General features: G+C 39.8%; 1 protein-coding gene across 2 annotated transcripts in view; it reads right to left on the bottom strand.

Moving 5' to 3' along the window:
- HMA1 (heavy metal atpase 1) overlaps positions 1 to 21,037 on the bottom strand; it is a 99,873-nt gene extending 78,836 nt beyond the window's left edge. Inside the window, exons 1-4 of one of the 2 annotated variants that reach the window (XM_010272882.3) lie at positions 20,294 to 21,037; positions 7,654 to 7,804; positions 7,392 to 7,576; positions 5,398 to 5,544 (exon numbers count right to left, since the gene is read on the bottom strand). In XM_010272882.3, coding sequence (XP_010271184.2) covers positions 5,398 to 5,544; positions 7,392 to 7,576; positions 7,654 to 7,804; positions 20,294 to 20,812 — 1,002 coding nt within the window. In that variant the 5' untranslated portion in view covers positions 20,813 to 21,037. The remainder of the gene's footprint in view (positions 1 to 5,397; positions 5,545 to 7,391; positions 7,577 to 7,653; positions 7,805 to 20,293) is intronic. The other variant, XM_010272892.3, reaches the window with a different exon arrangement.
- Between the last annotated feature and the right edge of the window lie 3,023 nt (positions 21,038 to 24,060).

Below are 24,060 nucleotides of genomic sequence, written 5' to 3'. Positions count from 1 at the left end.
AATGGTATAACTCTGTCTTCTGTTTTACATGTCCCTAGACTTCATACCAACCTATTGTTTGTTAGTTCTTTGACAAAAAATTCGAATTGTTTTGTGACCTTTCTTCCTGGTAATTGTGTTTTGCAGGATCTGGAGTCAAAGAAGACGATTGGGAGTGGTCGTGAGGTGAATGGAGTCTACCTTCTGGATGAGATTCCGAGACATCAGGGCCATCATGTTAGCAGCAGCAGTAGTAGTGGGTCAGAGTCAATGAACCAGATTATGCTTTGGCACAATCGCTTGAGACATCTTTCTTTTAGTTCTTTGAAATGTCTTTTCCCAAAGTTGTTTGAGTCTGTTCAATTATCTACTTTGGAGTGTGAGAGTTGTCAGTTAGGAAAGCATTGCAGACAATCTTGTAAACCAAGTAATAAAAGAAGTACTTTTGCTTTTAATATTGTTCACACTAATGTATGGGGGTCATATCAAATCCCTTCCATGGGAGGATTCCGTTACTTTCTCTTGTTTGTGGATGATTATACACGATATTCTTGGATATATTTGATGAGATCACGTGATGAGGTTCCTAACTTAGTACGACAATTCCACCAGATGGTTCTCACACAATTTGGAGTGAGAACTAAGGCTTTTAGATCAAATAATGCCAGAGAGTACTTTGAGAAGGACCTAACCACGTATCTCTTAGAACATGGTGTAGTTCATCAGAGCAGTTGTGCATATACACCACAACAGAATGGAGTTGCTGAGAGGAAAAACAGACACATTGTGGAGGTGGCAAGGAGTCTCATAGTGTGTGCTTCAGTTCCTGTGCAGTTCTGGGGAGATGTGGTTCTTACAGCCGTTGATTAACCGTGTTCCTTCATGGACTTTGGGGTTTAAGGTGCCATTTAGCCTTCTTTTTCCAGAAGGAGAGATATTTCATATACCTCTGAGGGTTTTTGGTTGTGTTTCTTTTATTCACATTCTTGGCCCTCATCGCAAGAAATTGGATCCTAAGGCCAAGAAATGTGTTTTTCTTGGGTATGCTCAGAACCAAAAGGGGTATTGCTGTTATGACCCAATGTCGATGAGCAGATTTGTCACTATGGATGTTACTTTTTTCGAATCCACATTCTTCTTCTCGAGTAGTTCTCCTCAGGGGGAGAGTTTTGGGGAGAACTCACAATTTGTTCATCTTCCTGTTTCTGTGGTGCCTCCATCAGTTCAGCCAGCATCTACATCAGTTCAGCCACCACTTGCACCATCAGTTCAGCCAGCACCTGCACCTCCAGTTTCATTACCTGAGCCACTACGGGCAGCCTCATAGCAATATCAGCGCCGGCAGATGATGGTTGACTCCACACATCCTTGACCCACACCACTCTCTGTCAGTCCTTCTGAAACTCCAGATTCGGCAAATACAGTTCCAGGTATTCCTCTTAAGATTGAGCCTGTTATGTTTTCTAATGATAATGTTTTTGCCCCTAACACCATTGTTGCAGCTGATCCCACTGACCTTGATCTTCCCATTGCACTTCGTAAGGGGAAGAGAAAATGTACAGCCCACTGCATTTCACACCATCTTTCCTACAATGCCTTATCACCCTCCTACCGTGCTTTTCTTTCTTCCCTGGATTCTATGTCTATACCCAGGAATGTTACTGAGGCTCTCTTCAAACCTGAGTGGAAAACAGCCATGCAAGATGAGATGGATGCTTTGGTCAAAAACCAAACTTGGAAAATAGTTGATCTCCCCCCAGACAAGGAGATAGTCGGATGTCAATGGGTATTCACAGTGAAGTATAAGGCCGATGGCCAAATAGAGAGGTACAAGGCAAGGTTAGTAGCAAAAGGGTATACTCAGACCTATGGTGTTGATTATCTGGAAACCTTTGCACCAGTAGCTAAGATGAATTCAGTTTGTATCCTTTTATCTCTAGCAGCCACCTATTCATGGCCCTTGTTCCAGCTTGATGTCAAAAATGCTTTCCTCAATGGTGACTTACAGGAGGAAGTATATATGGACATTCCAATAGGCTTTTATGAAAATGTTGGTAAAGGAAAGGTGTGCAGACTCAAAAAATCTCTGTATGGACTGAAACAGTCACCTAGGGCTTGGTTTGACAGGTTCAGAGGGGCACTCGTCTGTTTTGGATACACACAGACACAGTCTGATCACACCCTCTTTGTGAAGAGGAGAGATGCTTTGGTGTCAATTTTGATTGTGTATGTGGATGATATAGTGGTGACAGGAAATGATCTGGAGGAGATTGATGATACCAAAAAATCATTGCAGCAACAATTTGAGATCAAAGATCTTGGTGAGCTCAAATACTTCTTAGAGATGGAAGTTGCAAGATCCAAGCATGGGATCTTCATTTCACAGAGAAAGTATGTACTTGACCTACTGCGAGAGACTGGGAAGCTGGGGACCAAACCAGCAGACACTCCTATTGATCCAAATCACAGAATTAATGGTGTGGATGGTGAATTGGTAAAGGATGTGGGGAGATATCAAAGAATGGCAGGCCGACTGTTGTATTTGTGTATGACACGACCAGATATTTCTTATGCTGTCAGTGTTGTGAGTCAGTACATGCATGCACTTCGGGTTCAGCACTGGGAAGCTATTGAGAGAATACTTGCATATCTGAAAAAGCACCCTGGCAGAGGCATTCCTTTTCTCAAATCATGAGAATCTAAAGCTACAATCCTATACAGATGTAGACTAGGCAGGATGCTTAGATGACAGAAGGTCTACATCAGGAGTGTGTACTTTTGTAGGTAGAAACTTGATCTCCTGGAAGAGTAAGAAGCAAGTGGTTGTGGCAAGGTCAAGTGCAGAGGCTGAGTATAGATCCATGGCTCATGGTGTCTCAGAACTTCTTTGGGTTAGATCTCTTTTGAGTGAGATTGGGGTAAAAGCAGAGGAACCTATGATGTTATACTGTGACAATCAGGCTGCAATCAATATTGCCCACAATCCAATTCAGCATGATAGGACAAAACACATTGAAGTTGATAGACACTTTATAAAAGAAAGGGTAACAACCGGAGAAGTTTGTTTGCCTTATGTCTCTTCAGAGTTGCAGCTGGCTGATGTTCTCACTAAAGGGGTGGCAAGGAACAAGCTTGAACATGACCTACGCAAGTTGGGAATGTGTGACATTTACTTTCAACTTGAGGGGGAGTGTTGAAGATTAATTAGTTTTATGATGTTTTTCTGAGTAGATGTTTTATGTTAGTTGTTAGATAGGAGGTGGGGACCACAGTAGTTATGTGAGTCCAAATTTTATTATGTTTTTTGAGTGTTATATATGTTGTTTTATGTTTTGCCACCCTATAAGGGCATAGTTGTCTTTGTACTGTTCTATTATTTTAGTATAAATAATAAGTGAAGGGGGCGGCCAGATTATTGCTCTCTTTTCTTTTCATCTTCTCTTCTTCTCTTATTCTCTTCTTCTCCTTCTCTCCTCCTCCTCTCTTCAACAAACTACTTTCTTTCATATTTTTTAATTCAACATATTCCTATTGTAAAGAAGGGGAAAAAATAGTGCAAGCATTTCTACTTAGCATTTTTAAGAATGATCAACTTGAGAAAAGATTAGGATGTGAAGTAAATTATCACCTGAAGGTTTGACCATGGCTGAGTGGTGTTCTGCACACTTGGACTTCCAATATTTGTACTTTTCTTTTTGATCAATAATAGATAATTTATTAGAATATAGAGGATATGGACTAGGGGTGCAAGTTGGGTGGGTTGTGCTGGGTTTAAGCTAAACCTAGGCCCAACCCTAGGAATTGAGCCTAAGGCCCAAGCCCGGTCTATCCAACCCAGGCCCAACCTGCACTAAAATTTGATGTACTTGGATTGGGCTTGGGCCTAGGCTGGGATTGGGTTGGTCAATCAGCCCACACTAAAATTTAACATAAATGTGTATGTTTATGTATGAAAGTATGCAAATATGTATGCATATTATACTGCTATTAAAAGTGTGGATGAAAGTGTGAAACTTTTGTTTAACTAAAATACCTCAACTTTTTAAGTTGGTTGGTCTCTAATTGTAAGGATAAAAATATAATTTGAACAACCACTTTTCTCCTTATTCAAATCCCTCTCATTAATTCTTATATTTAAGGTATTAACTCTCATTAACATTCATTGAATTGTATTCTTGACTACAATACCCTATTTTCGAATTTGGTCCCTCTTTAATTGTAAGGACACAAAATGTAATTTGAACTACTATATTTCTCCTCATTCGATTCCCTCTCATTAAGTCTTATATTTAGGGTATTAACTCTCATTCTTTCATTGAATCCTATATGAATTAACCATATTAAAGAAAAATAAGTTTGACAAAGAATAATTGATTTTATTGATGACAAAAATAAAATGCAAATTTAAAAACCAACAAAAAATGGAGTTGTTTTTCTATTTGGTAGTGAGTCAACAATCCAACCGTTTTTGGGTCAAATGTGTAAAACCTTTTATTTCATAATTAAATAATAATAATAATTAAAAAGATGAAAACACATAAAAGTATAAAAATACAAAAAAAAAATGTAGAAAACATTTGGGTGTATCTCTAATATCATATATTCATCATATTAAATAAAAGTATCACAAATAAGTAATTTTTATAGACATAGAAATATAAAAAGTTGTAGAAAATGTTGGAAACCTATTATTTACTATCATCATTATCATCAAACATAGCCATGGCCAAAGCACATGCTCACTTACTAGTACATATATATGTGTACAAATATGTGTGTGTGTGTGTGTATATATATATATGCATGTATGTATATAGTTGGGCTGGGTTGGGTTCGGGCCGGGCTCAAGCTACCGAAGAGCTAGGCCCGGGCCCAACCCGAAAAATATAAAAGCCCAAATTTTGGGCCCAGGCCCAGCCCGTGCAAAATTGCAGTTGAGTCGGTCTTGGCTTAGGTTGGGCCCACCCAAGTTGAACCCCCAATATGGACCTAAATAACTGAAAGGGGGGAAGGCAGTTCTGAGAAGATCCTAATCCAAATTCCAACCTCATTCGTCTAACTCTTTTCACAACGGAAAACCACTGTAACATTTTAAATTCCTCAATTCCCTTCTTTTACTGGAATTTGAGAGAAGAAATCAGAGAACCCAAATATCATGAAAATATACTTTTCCTTTTCAAAAAAAAAACATTAAAATATTATGTAAATATATAAGGAAATTATCCAAAAACCTAATTGCAGTAAGCATCAGAATCTTATATGTGCGTGTGAGCATTTGTGTTTTCAGAAAAGAACGAAAAATAACCAATCTAACCCCTTCATATTTTAGTGAAATTCTATTTCATTTCTGTTTCATTTTTTTAATTAGTCACTGCTTAAAAAAGAGCATTAGATCTGCAAATTTCATGGATGAAATACCTTGACTATCATCATTCCATCTAAGTTCCTTGCACCACCAGGAATTCTATCCCCAGCTTTCCTCTCTATTGGTTTGGCTTCCCCAGTCAAGTGTTCAATGGTAATTGTCGATCTCCCTTGTAAAACTTCACCATCTACAGGCACCGACTGAAAACCAGTACAAGATCCAATTATCAAAACCTCAGCTTACAAACATATGAGGAACACTATGCATAATTATCCCTGTTAAGAATGCTATCCTGCAATTACAAATGAACATATAGAAGGAACATGATTAAATTTCACCAAGTGAAAGAGGTACTTTTTTACACAAGTTGCTGTGAATGAAACTTGATGGTTTCTTGCCATCACTTCTTTTATAGATAAAAGAAAAATGATACCATTATACAAATTTCATTATCTGAGAGCAGAAGAATGCATATAGAAGCCCTCAAATATATGAGTGTCATCTGTATATTGGAAATTCAATATGCTAACCCAATGGAATTAGAAGCAGTTTCATTAGGGAGATGAAAGCTTTGGCTTCTAAAGTGAAAAATTAAATTCAGATGGACTCCAGGATCTTTCAAATTAGTGGCAAGATAGCATAACTAGGAGGGAGTTCAAAATAGTGCATTATAGTTGGATTTGATATTCCAGGGTAGTTTGGTTTGATGTAATGGTTGTCCTTCACTTTCTTGTATTGTTTTCCACAATTTTCTGGTAAATAGTAAAAGAATCACTAAAACAAATTTATAGAATAAGATGACGAAACACCCCAAAAACCAAAGTCTTACCAAAATGAGAGGCAAGAATACGTAATTAATCATCACTAATAAGAACTAAGTCATTCCAAAAGTTTCTTCAGAAGAGGACTATCCACATTTTGAAGTTTGGAAGGACCAAATTCCAGTCAAGAATAAAGTATTCAACATCTCTGCACAACCTCTTTTTTGGCCTTCCCTTTCCCTCAAAAATTCCTATTCTTGTTCCTCTAAATATCCCTCAACTGCGAATAATAATAATAATAATAATAATAACAACAACAACAACAACAATAATAACAAAAAAAACAAAAACAAAATACTGTTACTAGGCTGCTGCCATTGCCCCCAAAAATATGGGTGCAACTTGGGCCTGGTTAGCCCAACCGAAACCAACCCAGGGTCAGGTTCAAGGTGCAGGCTTAGGGTTGGAAAAACATAAGCCCAACTTAACTTCAGGTTGGAGGCTTTAGGAAGGTTTGTTGGGCAACTATCCTAGCAGCAATTTTGTGAGCCATATGGCAAGAGAGGAACAGCAAAATCTTTGAAGAGAAGTCAAATTCTGAATCGAGGGTGATCAATATGGCAATAGAGGAACTAAAGAGTTTGCTATCTGCACACAATATATTAATGGATGATATGTTTTCTTCTTCTTTCTTGAGGGCAGACTTTTTTGGGGTCCCTAATTGGCTTATGCATGTACAGCATCTCATTGAACAGAGGACCAGACACTTTTTGATATTAATATAATACATTATGCTTTACCTTTCTAAGAAAATCGCATTAGTATTCCAAACCACGGTTATGAGAACATTTACAATCCTTTGTCCAATTTTCAGAATATAGCACACATTCCAACTACTTGTTCAACAAAAGAGATATTCAGGGTCGCAGCTATGTCCTACACATGCTTCATCCCTGTATTCATGTAAACTCTTGCTGACAAAGAGTCTAGAAAACATTTCAAAATTTTTTTGTTTCACGGTGTCAGACAACACCATAACCATAAAATGAAAATCGAAAGTAGATCAAAGGTTCACCTCTCTATCTCCAAAAAGCAATATAACCTAGCTACATCATGCATGTCATGAGAAGCTCAAACATCAATGGGTCTCAGAAAACAAATATTGAAGATGGTCCCTGCTTCTTGCTCTTGGGCATCTTCATACCGACAATATAATGCCATTGAACTAAACATCACAAGAATGGACAATGATAAATATAAAAAATAATGGTTTCATGCACACAGACCTCACCAGCTCTGACCAAGATATATGAGCCCACTTCTAGGTCATGCACAGGAACTCTTTTGTATGATAAATCTGAAAAACGAGGCACTTTGTCACCTTCCACTTCCAGGACAAGAACAAAATCCGGATAGTTCTCTTTCAACTCCTTGACATCAACCATTGAGCGACTTGTGAAATATTCTTCAGCTGTCAATTACACTACAAATAAGACAGCAAACCTATAATCTTGAAATGTAACAGAGGATCTAGTGTGAGATGTTTACCAATATGGGCCAGATTAAACATAGCAAGAAGTAGGCCTCCTTCCAAGGAGTTCCCCATGAATACGGATGCAAAGGCAGCAAGAGCCATGAGGACATGAATGTTCACTCTGCCAGCAGTAATATCAGTAAGAGCATCAAGTGCTGCTGAGACCTGACAAAAAGAAGGATGTAAATTACTAGCTACAAGGCCAATAAAATCATTAACCAGATGATAAAGGAGCACAGCCTGTTATTGCTGTTCAAATGACTAAAGAAAAATGATAAAGACCTATAATATGCTCATAAATTATCTTGTAAAAAGAATGATGCAAGCAGAAATTCAGGGGATAAACATTTTACCGTCAGAATGATACAAATATAGAAAAGGGAACTCAAATAATACGAATAGTATACAATGAAACCTACTCAAGGAAACCTAGATTTTCCCATAACAATAAAAGCTAAAGCAGATTACAGATACACATTGTGCCTTTTGCATATTCATATGTTTTTTTCTACTATACTTAATAAGAATAACAATAAAAAGAAGATAGCAAGACAGTGTAAGGCAGGGGTAACACCTTGCCTAAAATGCTAAGATGCTCAGATATAGAAATGATAAAGGAAATGGGTAAGAGCAAAACCATATACAACTCTCCAAGGATATCCAGCACACAGATATGAATACAGGTTTTCCACCAGATATGTCGATGCCACACTTTCATATTTAGCTTTTCAGGCTAAAATGTTATTTCTAAATACTTGTATCTTGTCAAATTCCTCCAACATCTACAAAGTGTTTATAATATTATACATTAATAAAGACAAATGCATGCAATGAAGAACAGGTATCCAGGTACATATTGCAACCAATACAGTTAAGCTAAGCACAAATAGACATCCAGGTATCATATACATACAAATGTCTAAATGAAAAGCCAATTCTCACTGTAATATCATGCTTAAAGCTTTAAACTTCTCAAAGAGAGTGCTCCCAATGAGGATATTGATTTTTCTCTCCAAGACTCCAACAACAAGCCTCTATCTTGTGACTGAAAGAAAAGAGATTCCTCTTCAAGCCCTCCTGAACTACCACCTCCTCAAAAGTCCCTTGAATACTTCCGTCTCATCAAGAGATTTTATACCCTCTACCACCATTTATGTTTTTGCTTCCACATTGCCAAACACAATTCCACCCCTTCAGTTTTCTTTTTTGCAATCTCGACTTCTTATGGAATATCTTAGCAATATACTTTTGGACCACAGAGATCATCAGCACAACAAAAAACTCCCTTAAAACAATAAACATGATATAACAAAATGAAAGCTAAACTACTGTAGCCGAAGTATCAAAAAAGAGAAGAAGAAGAAGAGATGCTGGAATGTCGAACTGACTTTTCCCAGTCGACAGTACTATTATTTATATTAAAGTACAGTACAATGTTACATGAAATGACTGGGATGCCCCTGATTAGTGATGGGACACCCAGACAACTTAAACACTAAACAGACTTAGGCCCATTAACACAGGCCCAGTACATAACAACTTAAACTCAAATACAGGCTAATAAGAACTCTTATCAGCCGAACCATCCATACATACAAAACCTTCAACCTAACACTCCCCCTCAAGCTAAGCATGGATGTCAATCATGTTTAGCTTGCCAAGAAGGTCCATGAACTTTGCTGCAGCCAACCCTTTAGTCAATACATCTGCAATTTGCATTTCAGATGGAGTATAAGGCACACAGAGTTCACCGGAGACAATTCTTTCTCTAACAAAGTGCCGATCAATCTCAATATGTTTTGTCCTGTCATGCTGCACGGGATTGTTGGCAATGTTGATGGCAGCTTTATTGTCACAATATAGCCTGAGAGGACCTTCAGCCTTAATGCCAAGTTCATTAAGAAGAGTTCTAAGCCATAAGAGTTCAGCAACCCCGTGGGCCATAGCCCGATATTCTGCTTCTGCACTTGATCTAGCCACTACATTCTGCTTCTTACTGCGCCATGTGACCAGATTTCCTCCCACAAATGTACGGTAACCCGAGGCTGACTTCCTATCTCCAACAGACCCAGCCCAATCTGCATCAGTGTAGGCTTCAATTTCAATTCTATTGTTTTTCCTGAAGAGAATTCCCTTCCCTGGGCAAGTCTTCAAGTACCTGAGAATCCTTTCAACTGCTTTCATATGAGGGATCTTTAGAGAGTGCATAAATTGACTGACAACATGCACAGCATAAGCAATATCTGGCCGAGTGAGGGATAAGTATATCAGCTTCCCTACCAATTTTTTGTATCTCTCTCTATCACAGTAGTCCTCCCCTACTGATTCCTGCAGGCCATGATTCTGTTCTATTGGAGTATCTGCTGGCCTGCACCCCATCATGCATGTTTCCTCTAGGAGGTCAAGAACATACTTCCGCTGACATATGTAGATTCCCTCTCTTGACCTGGCAACTTCAATCCCAAGAAAATATCTCAAATGACCCAAGTCTTTGATCTCAAATTCCGAAGCTAGAAACTCCTTCAGTCTTCTTATCTCTTCCAAGTCATTCCCGGTAATTACCATATCATCCACATAAACGATGAGTGTTGTAAGTTTGCTATCCTGTCTCCTTATGAACAAGGTATGGTCTGCACCACTCTGAGTGTACCCCACTTTCTTCATGGCCCCACAAAGCCTCTCAAACCATGCACGGGGAGATTGCTTCAACCCATATAATGCTTTCCTCAGTTTGCACACCTTTCTACCAAAATCATAGCCTGGTGGAGGTTCCATAAATACCTCTTCATGAAGGTCACCATTTAAGAAGGCATTCTTCACATCCAGCTGATGAAGTTCCCATGAAAAATTTGTTGCTAGTGATAAAAGAACCCGAATTGTGTTGAGCTTTGCTACTGGGGCAAAGGTTTCTTTGTAGTCAATCCCTTCTTTTTGAGTAAACCCCTTTGCCACAAGTCTGGCCTTGTACCTTTCAATAGACCCGTCCTCCCTGTGCTTTATAGTAAACACCCACTTGCACCCAACAGTGCTCTTCCCCTCTGGCAGATCCACTAATTCCCAAGTTCTTGCTTTCATTAGGGCTTCCATCTCTTCATTCATAGCTTCTTTCCACCTTGGATTAGGCACAGCCTCTGAGTACCTAGAAGGAACACGCATAGAGGAAAGAGCAGACACAAAGGAGTGATAGGCAGGAGATAAATGTGAGTAAGAAACAAAATCAGCAATGGGGTGTCGGGTGGTGCAAGAGCGAATAGGCTTATGGAGAGCAATAGGAAGATCCAAATCAGAAGTATGTGAGTTGGAATTACCTTGGATTGTAGAGACATATTGATCCGAGTCCAACTGGTTGTTGTCATGAGATTAAGGGCCCATTTTTCTTCTGTTGTATGTAAGTATCTCTTTTTGTTGTCTACTAGAGCCTTCAGGAACATCTGCAGCATCAGGAGAGGTAACCGGCACAGTGGGAGCCTCACTGGGTTGACCTGGAATGCCATAACAAGGAGTAGGAGGAGAGGATGGAAGATCCGAGGTAGATAGGGGAACAAAAAAGGAGGGAGAATGAGAATCCTCTTCCATCCCACTAGTCTCCCCCTGAAGAGGATTCTGAGAAGACTGAAAATAAGGTTGAGACTCAAAGAAGACCACATCTCCGGTGACATACTTTCTCTTGGAGACAGGGTCATAACACTTGTAACCCTTTTGTGTAGGAGAGTACCCCAGGAATATTCCCTTTGTAGCCTTAGGATCCAACTTGGTATTCTTTGGATCCTTCACATGTATGAAACATATACAGCCAAAGACCCGAGGAGGAAGGGAAAATTTGGAAGAGTGGGACACAAAACAGAGAAAGGGGTTTTCATACCCAACACCTTAGATGGCATCCGATTTATCAGATATGATGCAGTAAGAACCGCTTGAGACCAGTATTGCTTGGGGACTTTGTGCTGGAATAGTAAGGCTCGAGCTGTCTCCAATAGATGTCTATTATTGCGCTCAGCAACCCCATTCTGCTGAGGGGTATAAGCACAGGATGACTGATGTAGTATGCCAGCATCTTCCATGAATAAGTTCAAGGATTTTTCAAAGTATTCAGTAGCATTGTCTGACCTGAATTGCTTAATCTTCTTATTAAACTGAGTTTCAACCATCTTGCAAAATGCCATAGTTATCCGTGGTACTTCATCCCGTCCTTTTAACAAGTAAACCCATGTGCATCGAGAGTGGTGGTCAATAAAACTGATAAAGTACCGGAAGCCATCAAAAGAAACAATGGGTGAAGGGCCCCAGACATCAGAATGAACCAAATCAAAAGGAGCACAAATATCATTACTGGAAATTGGATACACAGTTCTACATCGTTTTGACACTTGACATACTTTACAAGTTAAACTCTGACTTGAAATGCCCTTAAACAGTTCGGGAAACAACATTTCTAATGAGGAGAAAGACACGACCTAGTCTAGCATGCCAAAGATGCAACTTAGCTTTTGACTCCACACTCTCCGGACTACTACCAGCAGATGCTTGTAAGGCTGAACCGATGTCTGCATCAAGATAGTAGAGTCCTCCATACTCATGACCGCACCCAATCGTTTTCCTTGTCAATCTGTCCTGGAAGACACAATGAGTAGGAAAAAAAGTTATACTACAGTTCAAATTTTTGGTAAGTTTCGAAACAGACAAAAGATTTGAGGTGAAACTGGGAACATGCAAAACTAATTTAAGAGAGAGGTCCTTGCTTAGGTCAACCATTCCTTTTCCAGAGATAGTGGAGAAAGACCCGTCAGCAACTCCCATCTTATCCTGACCAGACAGCAAATGATATGAAGAGAATAGGGAAGACATATGTGTCATGTGGTCAATTGCACCGGAATCAATAACCCAAGAAGTAGAGTCAATAGATCCAGTGGCACTGAAGGCAGAGGTTGTACCTGATTTGGCAAGAGATGTAGAAGCAAAAGAATTATTCCTTAGACAGGCCAATGCCCTGCTAAGGCCCTCTACCTCGCTAGCAGTGAAGCCCAAAGTACCAGTTCCAGAGGAATCAGCAACCTGTCCCATAGGAGAAGGAGACACGGTTGGTGTATTTTGTGAGTTGTCATCATTGTTGCTGGTGACAAGATTCCCACTTGCCGCAGGCCTGTTATCTCTAGAAGAAACTTCTCTGGGTATTGGAGACATCTTGACTGCAGCCACTGTGCAGGTAACACTGATTAAGACTAGCCGAAGCAGTTCTGAAGGTTCTGAACCAGTTCTGGAGCAGATTCTGATTAGCCCAAATGATCACAGCAGGTTCTGACAGCACTCGACACAGTTTCAGACTTGCTGAGACTGTCACAGTTCTAAAACAGTTCAGTTACAGCAGCAAGCAAGGAGTTCTGGGCTGGTAACCGACCTGAAGCTAAGGATTCTCAACTATTCTGCTATGCAGACTCCACTTGAACTTCGAGTACTGCAACTGTAAAGAGAGTGCCCCTCCTTGCCGCCAATACTAGGACTGCTGACATCAGTCCTCAACTAGGGTTCACAGTGCTAAACAATCTGAAGCTGGCAGCTCCCTAGGTAATCTCACAGCAGTGGTGAGGGATTTCGGACTGATAACCAACCTGAACTTGGAGCTGTTTACCACTTTGCTAGCTGGTAGAAGTGTTCACAGTGCTGGTAGAACACTAGATAGACTTCACTTGGGCTGAACCGAAACTGCAAGAGTTCGGGTACAGTAGCAAGTGAACAGTTCGAGGCTGCAACAGTGGCAAGTGAACAGTGGACTAATCTGTAGAAGAAGCTAAGTCTGTGCAAGTCTTGCTGGAGCACCGAAGCTGCAACTGTAGAGGAAGCTCTCCCCCTTTCGGCTAGTGCTAGGACTGCTGAAATCAGTCCTCAACTAGGTCTGTCCTATACAGACCTCTCTTAGTAGCCAAATAGCTACTATTTGCTGGAAATAACCTAGTAGGACATTTACTGCAGCAACCCAGAAAAGGAAGAGAGAAGAGAGTGTGCGCCGGCTGAAACCAGGAAGAAGCTAATGCTCTGATACCATGAAATCTAAACTACTGTAGCCGAAGTATCAGAAAAGAGAAGAAGAAGAAGAGATGCTGGAATGTCGAACTGACTTTTCCCAGTCGACAGTACTATTATTTATATTAAAGTACAGTACAATGTTACATGAAATGACTGGGATGCCCCTGATTAGTGATGGGACACCCAGACAACTTAAAACACTAAACAGACTTAGGCCCATTAACACAGGCCCAGTACATAACAACTTAAACTCAAATACAGGCTAATAAGAACTCTTATCAGCCGAACCATCCATACATACAAAACCTTCAACCTAACACAAAATACGCCTCCTGAACCATGTTATCAAAAAAAACTCCTTGTAGTCCCCCAAAAAGACAAGGGAAAAGAAAAGTAAAGATCTAAATCACTTTAAGTGCATCAAAAAGCATATTATAGAGTCCCTAGAGAAGTAATTGACAGGTTTGGAGGGGGGAAAGTAGGTATATTTATGGCATTAGAGTTATGGATTAGCAATCAAGTTAAGAACTCAAGGATAGGAGACAAATGAATTTCCAAATACAATGGGTTTACAGCAAGGGTCAGCACTTAGTTCATACCATTCTACATTAGTTATAAATAAACTAACTACGAGTTTACAGGAGGCATGATCCGATGATGATAGTATAATATTGATTGACAAAACTAAATATAAGTTGAATGTAAGGCCAGAATAATGGAGAGATGCTTTAGAGTCAAAAGGTTTCAAAATGCAGGGTCTGAACTCAGCTCATAAAGTCAGTGATTTTATGTGCTTTAGAGTAAGGAATTCTGATTTTATGGAATCCTCCAAAATGTTGGTGGTTTTATAGAATCCTCCAAAATGCAAGGACTGTGCTCATAAAATCAATGATCTTTTTTATTTCAGTGGAGGTAGAGTTCAAAGAGGGGGTTAATTGCCAAATTACCAATGTATACAGGCCTACATAAGATGGCAGCCATGGTAAATTCTGGGAAGAGTTAGCTGAAGCTCAGGGTGATTTGAAGATTTCGTGGGTGCTTGGAGGTGATTTAAACACAATCACATTTTCTAGAGAGAAGAATGGGGGTAGTCATATCACCAAAGCAATGAGACAGTTTGGGGATTTTGTCCAAGGTTTTGAACTGATTGACCTTCCCTCTAGCAGGATCCCAATTCACTTGGATGAACAATCAAGAAAGTCCAATCTTGGTCATGCTAGATAGATTCTTAATCTCAAATCATTGGGAAGAACTTTTCCCTGTTACCTCCTAAATAGCTCTTCCTTGCCTAGTTTTAGATCATGCCACACTTCTGCATACTAGTAACTCACAGGTGAAGAGGAAAGTTCACTTCAGACTGGAGAATGTTTGGTTTGAAGGGGCTGGGCTCTGTGATCTAATAGCCTCAAAGTGGTCTGAGTCACAACTGAAAGGAACTGGTTTCTATATTTTGTTGTTAATAAAATAAAATTTATTAGAAGAAAAGGAGATTGATACAAGCAAGGTGACTAGAGATCACCTAAGAGAAAAAAAAACAAAAAAACCTCCAGACTCCATCCAAACCTCCCTAACCAAAAACAATCAAAACACGCCAACAACCCAAAAAAAAAAAGCAGAATCTCGAAACACCAAAAGGCACCAACAAACCATGCAAACCACCACCCACTAAAAACCAGGTCAGGAGCTTTCTACATCTTTACAAGCCTTCTAGATTTCAATAACTTCTTGTTTGGCCCAATCCTGAAAAGACCCTTTTTAAGTCTAGTAAAGACACTTGAGACCAACACCTCTCAATGCTTCCTCTTCCTTCTAAATCTGCTAACTGCAAGAGAGTTCTTCCTACGCTTCTTTGCCTCTTTAAAATCCCCATTGATTCTTTCCAACTCTAACACCAAATTCCTCTCAAAAACTGGCTTGGTTCAAAAACCACAATATTTTTCTCAACATCTCCAGTTATACCAAAGTACCAAACAAACTTTGAACATCAAGACTTACTTCTGAGATTGAGTAATATCTTCTCCAAGACCTACATCATTTTCCTTAATTGGTATAAGATACTTTTCTGCCAACTGTTTGAGCATCTTCTTGACACAACCCTCACCCCCTAGAAAAATTATTCCCAGAGCTTTGCAACCTTCAGCTTTTGTATTCATAATCTTTTCCAAATCAACTGAAATTTCAACTACATGGGTTTCATCACATGCAATATCCTCATTACTTGACAATCTATCTTCTTCTTCATCCTCTTTTCCTCCTTCATTCTCTTCCACCATTGTATTCTCACTCCTCTCTAAAGCTGGAAATGTTCTGTACTTCCTTTTCCTTTTAAAAGCCTTTAAATTCTGTGATTTTTTCCTTCTCCCCAGACTTCCTGCTTTCAAATCCTTCAGGCTCACCCCCTTGCTTTTCTCCCTGTAACACCTCCAAGATTTCCTCGTCGCCTTGGTTCTCTTTTCTATTTGTCAACACTCAACACCATATCACCAACACCTTTACCGCTAACCATTTCTTCATACAAAACTAAATCGCTTCTCTGATGAGCGGTCCCTCTGCCTCCTCCCTTATGACCTCCCTTATCTCACCAACTTCATCTCCTGCTTTTCCTTCTACCACATTTTCAAAAGAACCTTCTGAAACACTAACCAGATATGCAACTTCTTCGTTTATACTTCGCTCCACAATTCTTCTATCAGCCTCCCCTCTTGTTAAAATTTCAAAAACTTCCTTTACTTCAGTCCTAACCCTTTCTTTGTTGTCCTCATCAATACCCCCACTCCTACTTGAAAACTTTGAGAATATTGAGAGTGATCAAAGTTTCCTGCCTCATTTTCACTGAAACCAACACTTGAAAAAAAAAATCCCCAAATCACTCTCGACTTGCCAGACAACATCTTCCGTGCCTTTTTCTTCTTCAAGGAGAATCTTGCTTACTTTTTCTTGAACGATTGTCTCCTTACCACTGTTATTTCTAACAGCCTTGAAAGAACCTTCCTCTTTGTAATTGTACCTGTGATGTGCCAAAGGAACTCACTTTTCCCCCTTACCTCAGTCTGTTTGCCTGCCAAAACCCTCAAGCCACCAACACTTCCTCAGAACTCCCTCTGTTCCAAATGCTTCTCCTCTCTTGAAACATCAACAGAACTTTGGGCCAAGGGTTTACTTGAGCCGGCCCAATTATCTCCTCTTATTGGCCCAAAATAATTAATATCTGACCCACACCCACACCCCATTCTAAACCCATAAATTACAACATGGTCCTTCAAGTTTTCCAAAATTACAGATTCACTCTCGTATGATCCCAACCCCTCGACTTCCTCCTCCCCCTGTTGCCCTAACTATTAATCTTCCCTTTTCCTCGGCAAAATCCTAATCTTCATTACCTCCCCCACTTTCCTTCCTCTTTCTCTATCCATGCTCTTACACGAAGCGAAGGTGGGATCACTACTTCTCACCACAATCCTTAGCTCGTATATCTCCCCAGAATAAATCAAGAAGCATTGGAATTGACCTGGTATCTCTACTTCTCACCACAATCCTTAGTCTGTTGCAAAAGTCAAAACGCTTGAATCTCCCATAGGCATTCCCAATTTCTATAAACACTTGAGTGCTCCACACATGCAACGAAATACCAAACACCTCAATCCAAACAAATGTCTTCTTGTCTGCAATTTTCCCTACCTTTGGAACCCATCTATCTAATCTTTAGCTCTAGGCATCTCTATTGCCTTCTCTACATCAATCATGAGAAACCCAAATGAAACCATTCAAATCCTGCCCATCTCTCAACATATACACTATCAGGATCTAAAAATAAAAATCTCCCAACTAAGCATCTATGAAGAAATTCCAACCATTCCTCTAAGAATCTCAAATCCTTCACTACAACCTTTTTCAAAGCCATACTGTGATACTGATTAGCGATCACTGCTGCGGCATCAACCGTTCCTCTAAAACTAATGATCAGAAGTCACCATTGCAACATCAACCGCTCCCCTAACACTCCAAGACCATCATTGTAGTTCACTTTTCCTTCTTTTGTTTACGTTTCCTTCGTATATTGTGGCAAAAAATAAAAATAAAGCAGTTAAAGAGGGTATCAGAGTATAGAGGAAGAACCAACATCTTTCTGATGAAAAGGAAATGGAAGAGTGTCTAAGGCTGTTAAGGAGCTTCATCTAGATCAAGAGAGGGGAGATGTGTCTAAGGATGACAAAGCTATGAGATGGACTGTGAAGCAAAAATTTGATCGATTGGCTATAAAGGTGAAATTAGATGGAGGCAGAGAGCAAAAATTAAGTAGTTGAAGGCAAGTGATACAAATTCAGCCTTCATTTATAAGATGGTGAATGCGAGAAATAGGACCAATTCTATTCACTGCTTGAGAAATGGTGAGGAAGTTGGGGAGCCTGAAGCTGCCATCAAAAAAAAAAGCTATTGACTAGAAGGGATGGGAAATGATAGCACTTGATGTGATGAAGGGTTTGGTGATTTTTTGTAGAGATTATAAGAGCTGATCTCTTGTTTGGGAGTATATTTATATTGTGTATCCTATGTACTATATCATTGTACGTTGTTCTTATTGTTCTTTTATTTTTTCTTATACTTGAGAAGGGTACAATAGTCCTTTTTCATCTTTTGTATCTCATTAGTATATAAGACAACTTGCTTGGGCATGTGACACATGAGACACACCTTTCCCTAAGTCAGAAGGTGCTACACATGCAAGGGATTTTAGGCCAATCAGCTTACATAATAGCTTCTATAAAATTATTGCTAAGGTGTTGGCTCAAAGAATGAAGAAGGTTCTTGGGTCTATAATTTCAGAGTAGCGAAATGTCTTCGTCTTAGGTAGACAAATGATGGACAGTGTCTTAGTGGCAAATGAGATTATTGGCTCAAGGAAAAGAGAAGGGAGACCATGATTGTTGCACAAGATTGACTTGAAGAAAGCTTATGATAATGTTAACTGGTACTGATTGGACTATGTCCTCGAGAGGATGAATTTCAGGCAAAAGTGGAGGAACTGGATCTAGGAATGTGTCACTAATGTGAAATTCTCTATCTTAGTGAATGGGCAAGCCTCCAGTTTCTTTAAGAGCTCAAAAGGACTAAGACAGGGGAATCCCCTCTCCCCTCTGCTTTTTATTTGTGTGAGGGAGGCGCTTACTCAATTCATTAAGAGAGTTGTCAATTTAGGGCTTTTGGAGGGCTTTGGTGTTTCACCAACTGGACAGAAGGTTCAGGTCCTACATTTTGCCAATGATACAATATTTTTCCTTTGCAACTCACTAAACCAGCTTTCTATCTTAAAGAGAAACTTAACAATCATGTCGCTTGTAGAATTAGAGCAAAGTTGTTGAAATGGATAGGTGCATATGGTATGTTGTATGACCAGTATAACTAGTGAGACTAAAAGGAAAAATGAGAACATTAGAGAGGACTTTAGAGTAGCTCTGATTAGTGATAAGATGCAAAAAAGGTGAACTGAGATGGTTTGATTGTGTGCCAGACTGACAACCATTGAATGCACCAGTGAGGAGTGGTTTAGTGCAAGTAGAAGGCTTTAAAAAAGCAAAGGGAAGGTCAAAAAATACAACATAAGTGTTGTGTTAGATTTTTTTGTCCTAATCATAGGAGGTTGGGACTAATATTCCCCTATATATAAGATGGTTGGCTTTGTGATTTTGGTGGCAGTTTGTTTATTTTATGGTTAGGGATTAGAAATCAATTGTATTCTTATTGCCTATTTAGTGGAAAAAGAGATCTACTGAACCTTGAGATTTAATCTTTGGAAAAAAAAAAAAAAAAAGAAAAAAGTATCAGCAAGTGGATTTAAACAATGGCAAAGATAATTTGATAGGGGCATAGGAAGAGATAAAATCAACCCACAGAATTGAGACTTAATCAACCGAAAGATCTCCATTTTCCTAATACAAACCAAACCTCAACCTGAGTGCCAGCAAGCCCATCAGCCATCAAATTGGCAGGTTTACAAATCCATCCAAACAAGACGTTCAACATGATAGCTAAAGATGTAGGAATTAGTTTTTCTTTGAAAATGGTTACATTCACATTAATATAATGACGTTTGAGAGTCATCTCTTCTATAACCAAATAAATTCCTAAGAGGAGCCAAAGATCTTCTCTATAGAAGCACTAAAAGCTCCATTCTAAAGAAAAAAAATGTAATTTTGTGATAACTCTTAAGCACTAAAAGCTCCATTCTTGGATGTATTTATGTTCTTGCACGTGTCTTTAACAGATTGGGTAATCACTGGCGCAGCACCTTACAGTGATTCCATTGCAGAGCTACCCTCTTTTATATTTGTTTATTTGCTAAGTTGCCGATCATACAGTAACTTCCTTACAATAAAACTAGAACAATTTCGAAACTCTCAGGCGACTAATTAATCTTGCCAGCATTTGTTCAAAGAATGCTGGCGGCCCTGTATATAAGTGATCGTAATCTCATCAGTACCTGTGAGGCTTCTAGTGATAGAGTCGTTACTCAACTAACCTACATTCAAAATATATGCATCAAAATAGCTAATGATCCAGATAACGAATCAAAACGATAAAGAATAATTTTTCTTTTTTTTTTTTTTTGGGGGGGGGGGGGGGGGGGGGGCATACTCCAACAAGAGGAAAGGCGATGACGATGAAGGCATTCTGAAGAGGTTTCACTGTCGGTTTGGGGAGTAAATATGGGCAAGAAGCGGCAGCAAGAAGCAAAGCCGTCGAACAGCAGCACAACTGCAAATGCTCCCGAAGGAAATTAGCCAGGTCATACCATCCAATTGTTTTAGCGAAGCGGAGAACGGCTTCCTGTGATTTATTTAGCTTGGCATCCTCGCCGTGATGATGATGGCCGTGGTGGTGGTGATGGTGATTGTCACTGTGTTGATGGTGACTGTGGTGATGATCGTGGTCATCGTGATGACGATTGTCTTGGCTCTGAGCAACACAATGGATCGCCCAGTATCGCAGTGACGGAGAATTAAGCGAGTAATGGAATGGTTTGCGAGGTAAAGAGGAAAATGAGATTTGGTTATATATGGGATTGATCGAACAGACGCCCCTTCTTCTTCTCCTGGAACTCGGTATACAGAATGTTTTACTTCCTCCGATTGCAAAAGAAACAGCTTCCATCATCTCAAGTTCGAAAATTCCCTCTTTTTTTTCGGTACAAATTTCAAGTCATCAAGTAGCAGATGAAAGAATACGGGGCAAATTTGGTGGAAAGAGAAGCCGGCAGCGATGACTCGGGAGAGCGAATTAGAGCCTCTAGCTCTGCGGAGCCCGGAGAGCGGAGAGGTGGGAGTGGGGACTTTCGGTACTTTTCAGCCGTGGCTTTTGTTAATTGTTTGATTGGGTGTTGTCATATCCTCCACATCATGTGCTCATGCGACTTCAAAGAAGACGATTCACGATGCTCCCATCCTTCCGAATTCACATCACTCTCTTGCGATTCCCAATCAAACATGGGCACGTCGACGTCGCAAGGTAATCACTAAAATCGGAGACCAGATCTGCTCCTCATTCAGGGCGCCTCACACCGACCTCACAGACACATCCCACTTTACATTGGGAACATCGTTCGTATTTATACGTTATTATTCACTGGAAATATTCCCCATACATGGTGAGATCTGCATGTGAGATCGATGTGAGACGCCTTGTGTAAAGAGCAGATCCCAATTCCTCGAAACAACTTTTCTCGATAGAGGAAGGGGTAATGAAATTCTCATAAGTCATTCGAGCCAGTCAAAAGCTCTGGCACGAGGTAATCTCTTCTTATTAGCGAGACGAAGATCTATCTATCGTTAACATTGGGAGAAGCATGGCTCGGTGCCTCGGTGTGAATCGGTGTTGGATGCCGAGTGTAGAGTTATTAGACGTGTGGCCTCCAGTAATAAGTTCATTAACAAGCTCTGGTTGGGGATGGATAGTCGGGAAGCAGTCAATGTAGTGAAAGACAGCCTCTCCCTGATCCCTCAGATGACTAACCAGCTGATTAGTGATTAGTAACTTTCAAGGTTTCAACAATTCATCGATGAGCAGGAAGATGAACGGCGTGGCTTATGAGGCAATAAAGCATGAAATACCTCGGGGGATTCTCTTATTTGAATCCCGGGAGTAGTCCTCAATGGCTCATCAACATTATTTGATTATTGTACAACATACTCCCCATCTGATTTCACAATTCAGTAAAGCTTGCTTTTAATTATCAAAAAAATTTATCTTTCCAAAAAAAATATAAAAAAAACAAGTCTTGTTGATCATGGTTGCAGCATATATGCTCTGTCTTGATAATCTTGTAAAACTTAAATAAAGTCCTTTTTGCAACAAATAAAAATGAAGTCTTTGAACGTCAAAAATACTTAATTTATTGCGTGAAGCATAAAAAGAAAATGGTTGCTTTTGGACTAGGGATGGGGAGTGATGAAGATAAAAATTGACCACAAGGGCGAGGATTGTTGGAATAGGGTGTCACATCGTCTCAGAGTATTAGCTCGGCTAAACACTTAGCTGCAAAGAGAGACCTGAAATCATACAAGACGTCAAAGGCCCTGGGGTGATATCATAGGGACATGGACTCTGACGGTTAAGTCAATAAGACCAAGGGAAAATAAAGTGAGTTGGAAAGCCTAATGAGTTGAGTTGAGAGCTCGTGTTGAGAGCTAGAAAGCTCCATGTGATGAATTTGAATAGCTCGTAGGGGGAGCTGGAGAGCTCCATGTGATGAGTTGAAGAGCTCATAGGGGGGAGCTAGAGAGCTCCATGTGATGAGCTGAATAGCTCGTAGGGGGAACTCGTGAGCTCCATATGTTGAGTTGAAGAGCTCATAGGGGGAGCTGTTGAGCTCCATGTGGGAAGTTGAAAAGCTCGTAGGGGAGTTGGTGAGCTCCATGTGATGAGCTTGAGAGCTCGTATAGGGAGTTGGTGAGATCCATGTGACGAGCTGAAGAGCTCGTAGGAGGAGTTGATGAGTTCCATGTGATGAGCTAAATAGCTCGTAAGGGAAGCTAAAGAACTCCATGTGCCAAGGTGTCTGACGTATCTTGTGCATAGTAGCATAAGTAGCATTATGCCCCTCCCCCCAAATGAATGAGAGCTCGCCTATTTAAAGGGAGTGGTTTTCATCCAAGAACCGACATGTCTCTCACACGTGATCGGAGCTTGGTCCACTTGTCACACCCTTGATTGACACGCTATATGCACATAGTAGGTAGTGAGCCTGCATGGATTGCGCTAACATTGATGTTCTAATCAGCTTGGCCACGTGTTGCTTGTGCATTCTATGAGTTGGTGCCAGATCAACTTGTATATATTAGGTCAACATGTCAAAACCAGATTATCTCATTAGGACTAGGTCAACTCATAGCTCATTAGGACCTGGTTAGCTCGCTAAAACAGGTTAGTTTGTAGCTCATTAGGACCCGATCAACTCGTAACTCGTTAGAACCAGGTCAGCTCATATCTCATTAGGACCAGGTCAGCTCGTAGCTCTTCAGGACCATGTTCAATTGACAAGCCCCCAACATATTGCCACTTGGCGGTTTCTACCTGGTGGTCGATTTTGGCCTTATCAGGGACTGGGAGTGAATTCCCCGCCTCACCCAAACCCCAATTATATATATATATATAGTTTTATTTATATTATTTATATCAAAATATATTTAAATTATTTTTATATCTTAAAATTTTTCATTAGTTTAAGTAAATCTATTTTTTTTAATAATTTTAGTTTAAATTTTTTGAGGATTTAGTTCCCCAACAGAGACTCTGAATCTCCTATTCGCAATGACTCTACCTATGCATACCCACAAAATACTAACTTTGTGTATTGGGAACATCTTTCCCCATGCATAATAACGTGTAAGAGGATGAGATGTTCCTCACCTGTAGCTGCAATATTATGTGGGTAAGTGTGTATAGAGTTGTCATGGGTGGGAAATCTAGACTCCCTAACAGGGAATCCATCTCCATCATGGATTGGGGATGGAGAGTCTTTTTTATCCCTGGTGTTATAGATGGGGATTTATTTCAAAGTCAGGGTTGAAAACGAATAATATAATCTCCACCCTTAACCATCCCCCATTGCCATTCCCATTTTGGGTAAACCTCAATATTTGTGTTTTTAAAGCCTGGAATTGGTTGAACTGCTTTAAAGTCGGAGTTTCAACAAAAAGCCATTGTCATAAATAAAATACAATAAAGTTAGGCCTTTGCACCAAAACAATCAAAATTGCTTATAAACTGTTATGGTGAAAGTCACCTTGCACCGCCAAAAGGCTACAAGAATTTTGTGTATTGAGATTTAAAAATGGTTTGGTTTCAAATTGTCACGTCTTTTTAAAAAGCAACTATCACCAAAAAAATGCTTAAAAACACATATA

Source organism: Nelumbo nucifera, chromosome 5 (assembly GCF_055504915.1).
Source record: "Nelumbo nucifera cultivar China Antique chromosome 5, China Antique-T2T, whole genome shotgun sequence".
NCBI lineage: Eukaryota > Viridiplantae > Streptophyta > Magnoliopsida > Proteales > Nelumbonaceae > Nelumbo > Nelumbo nucifera.
Note: the sequence above shows the minus strand (reverse complement) of the source record. Positions and strands in the feature narration are given on the sequence as shown.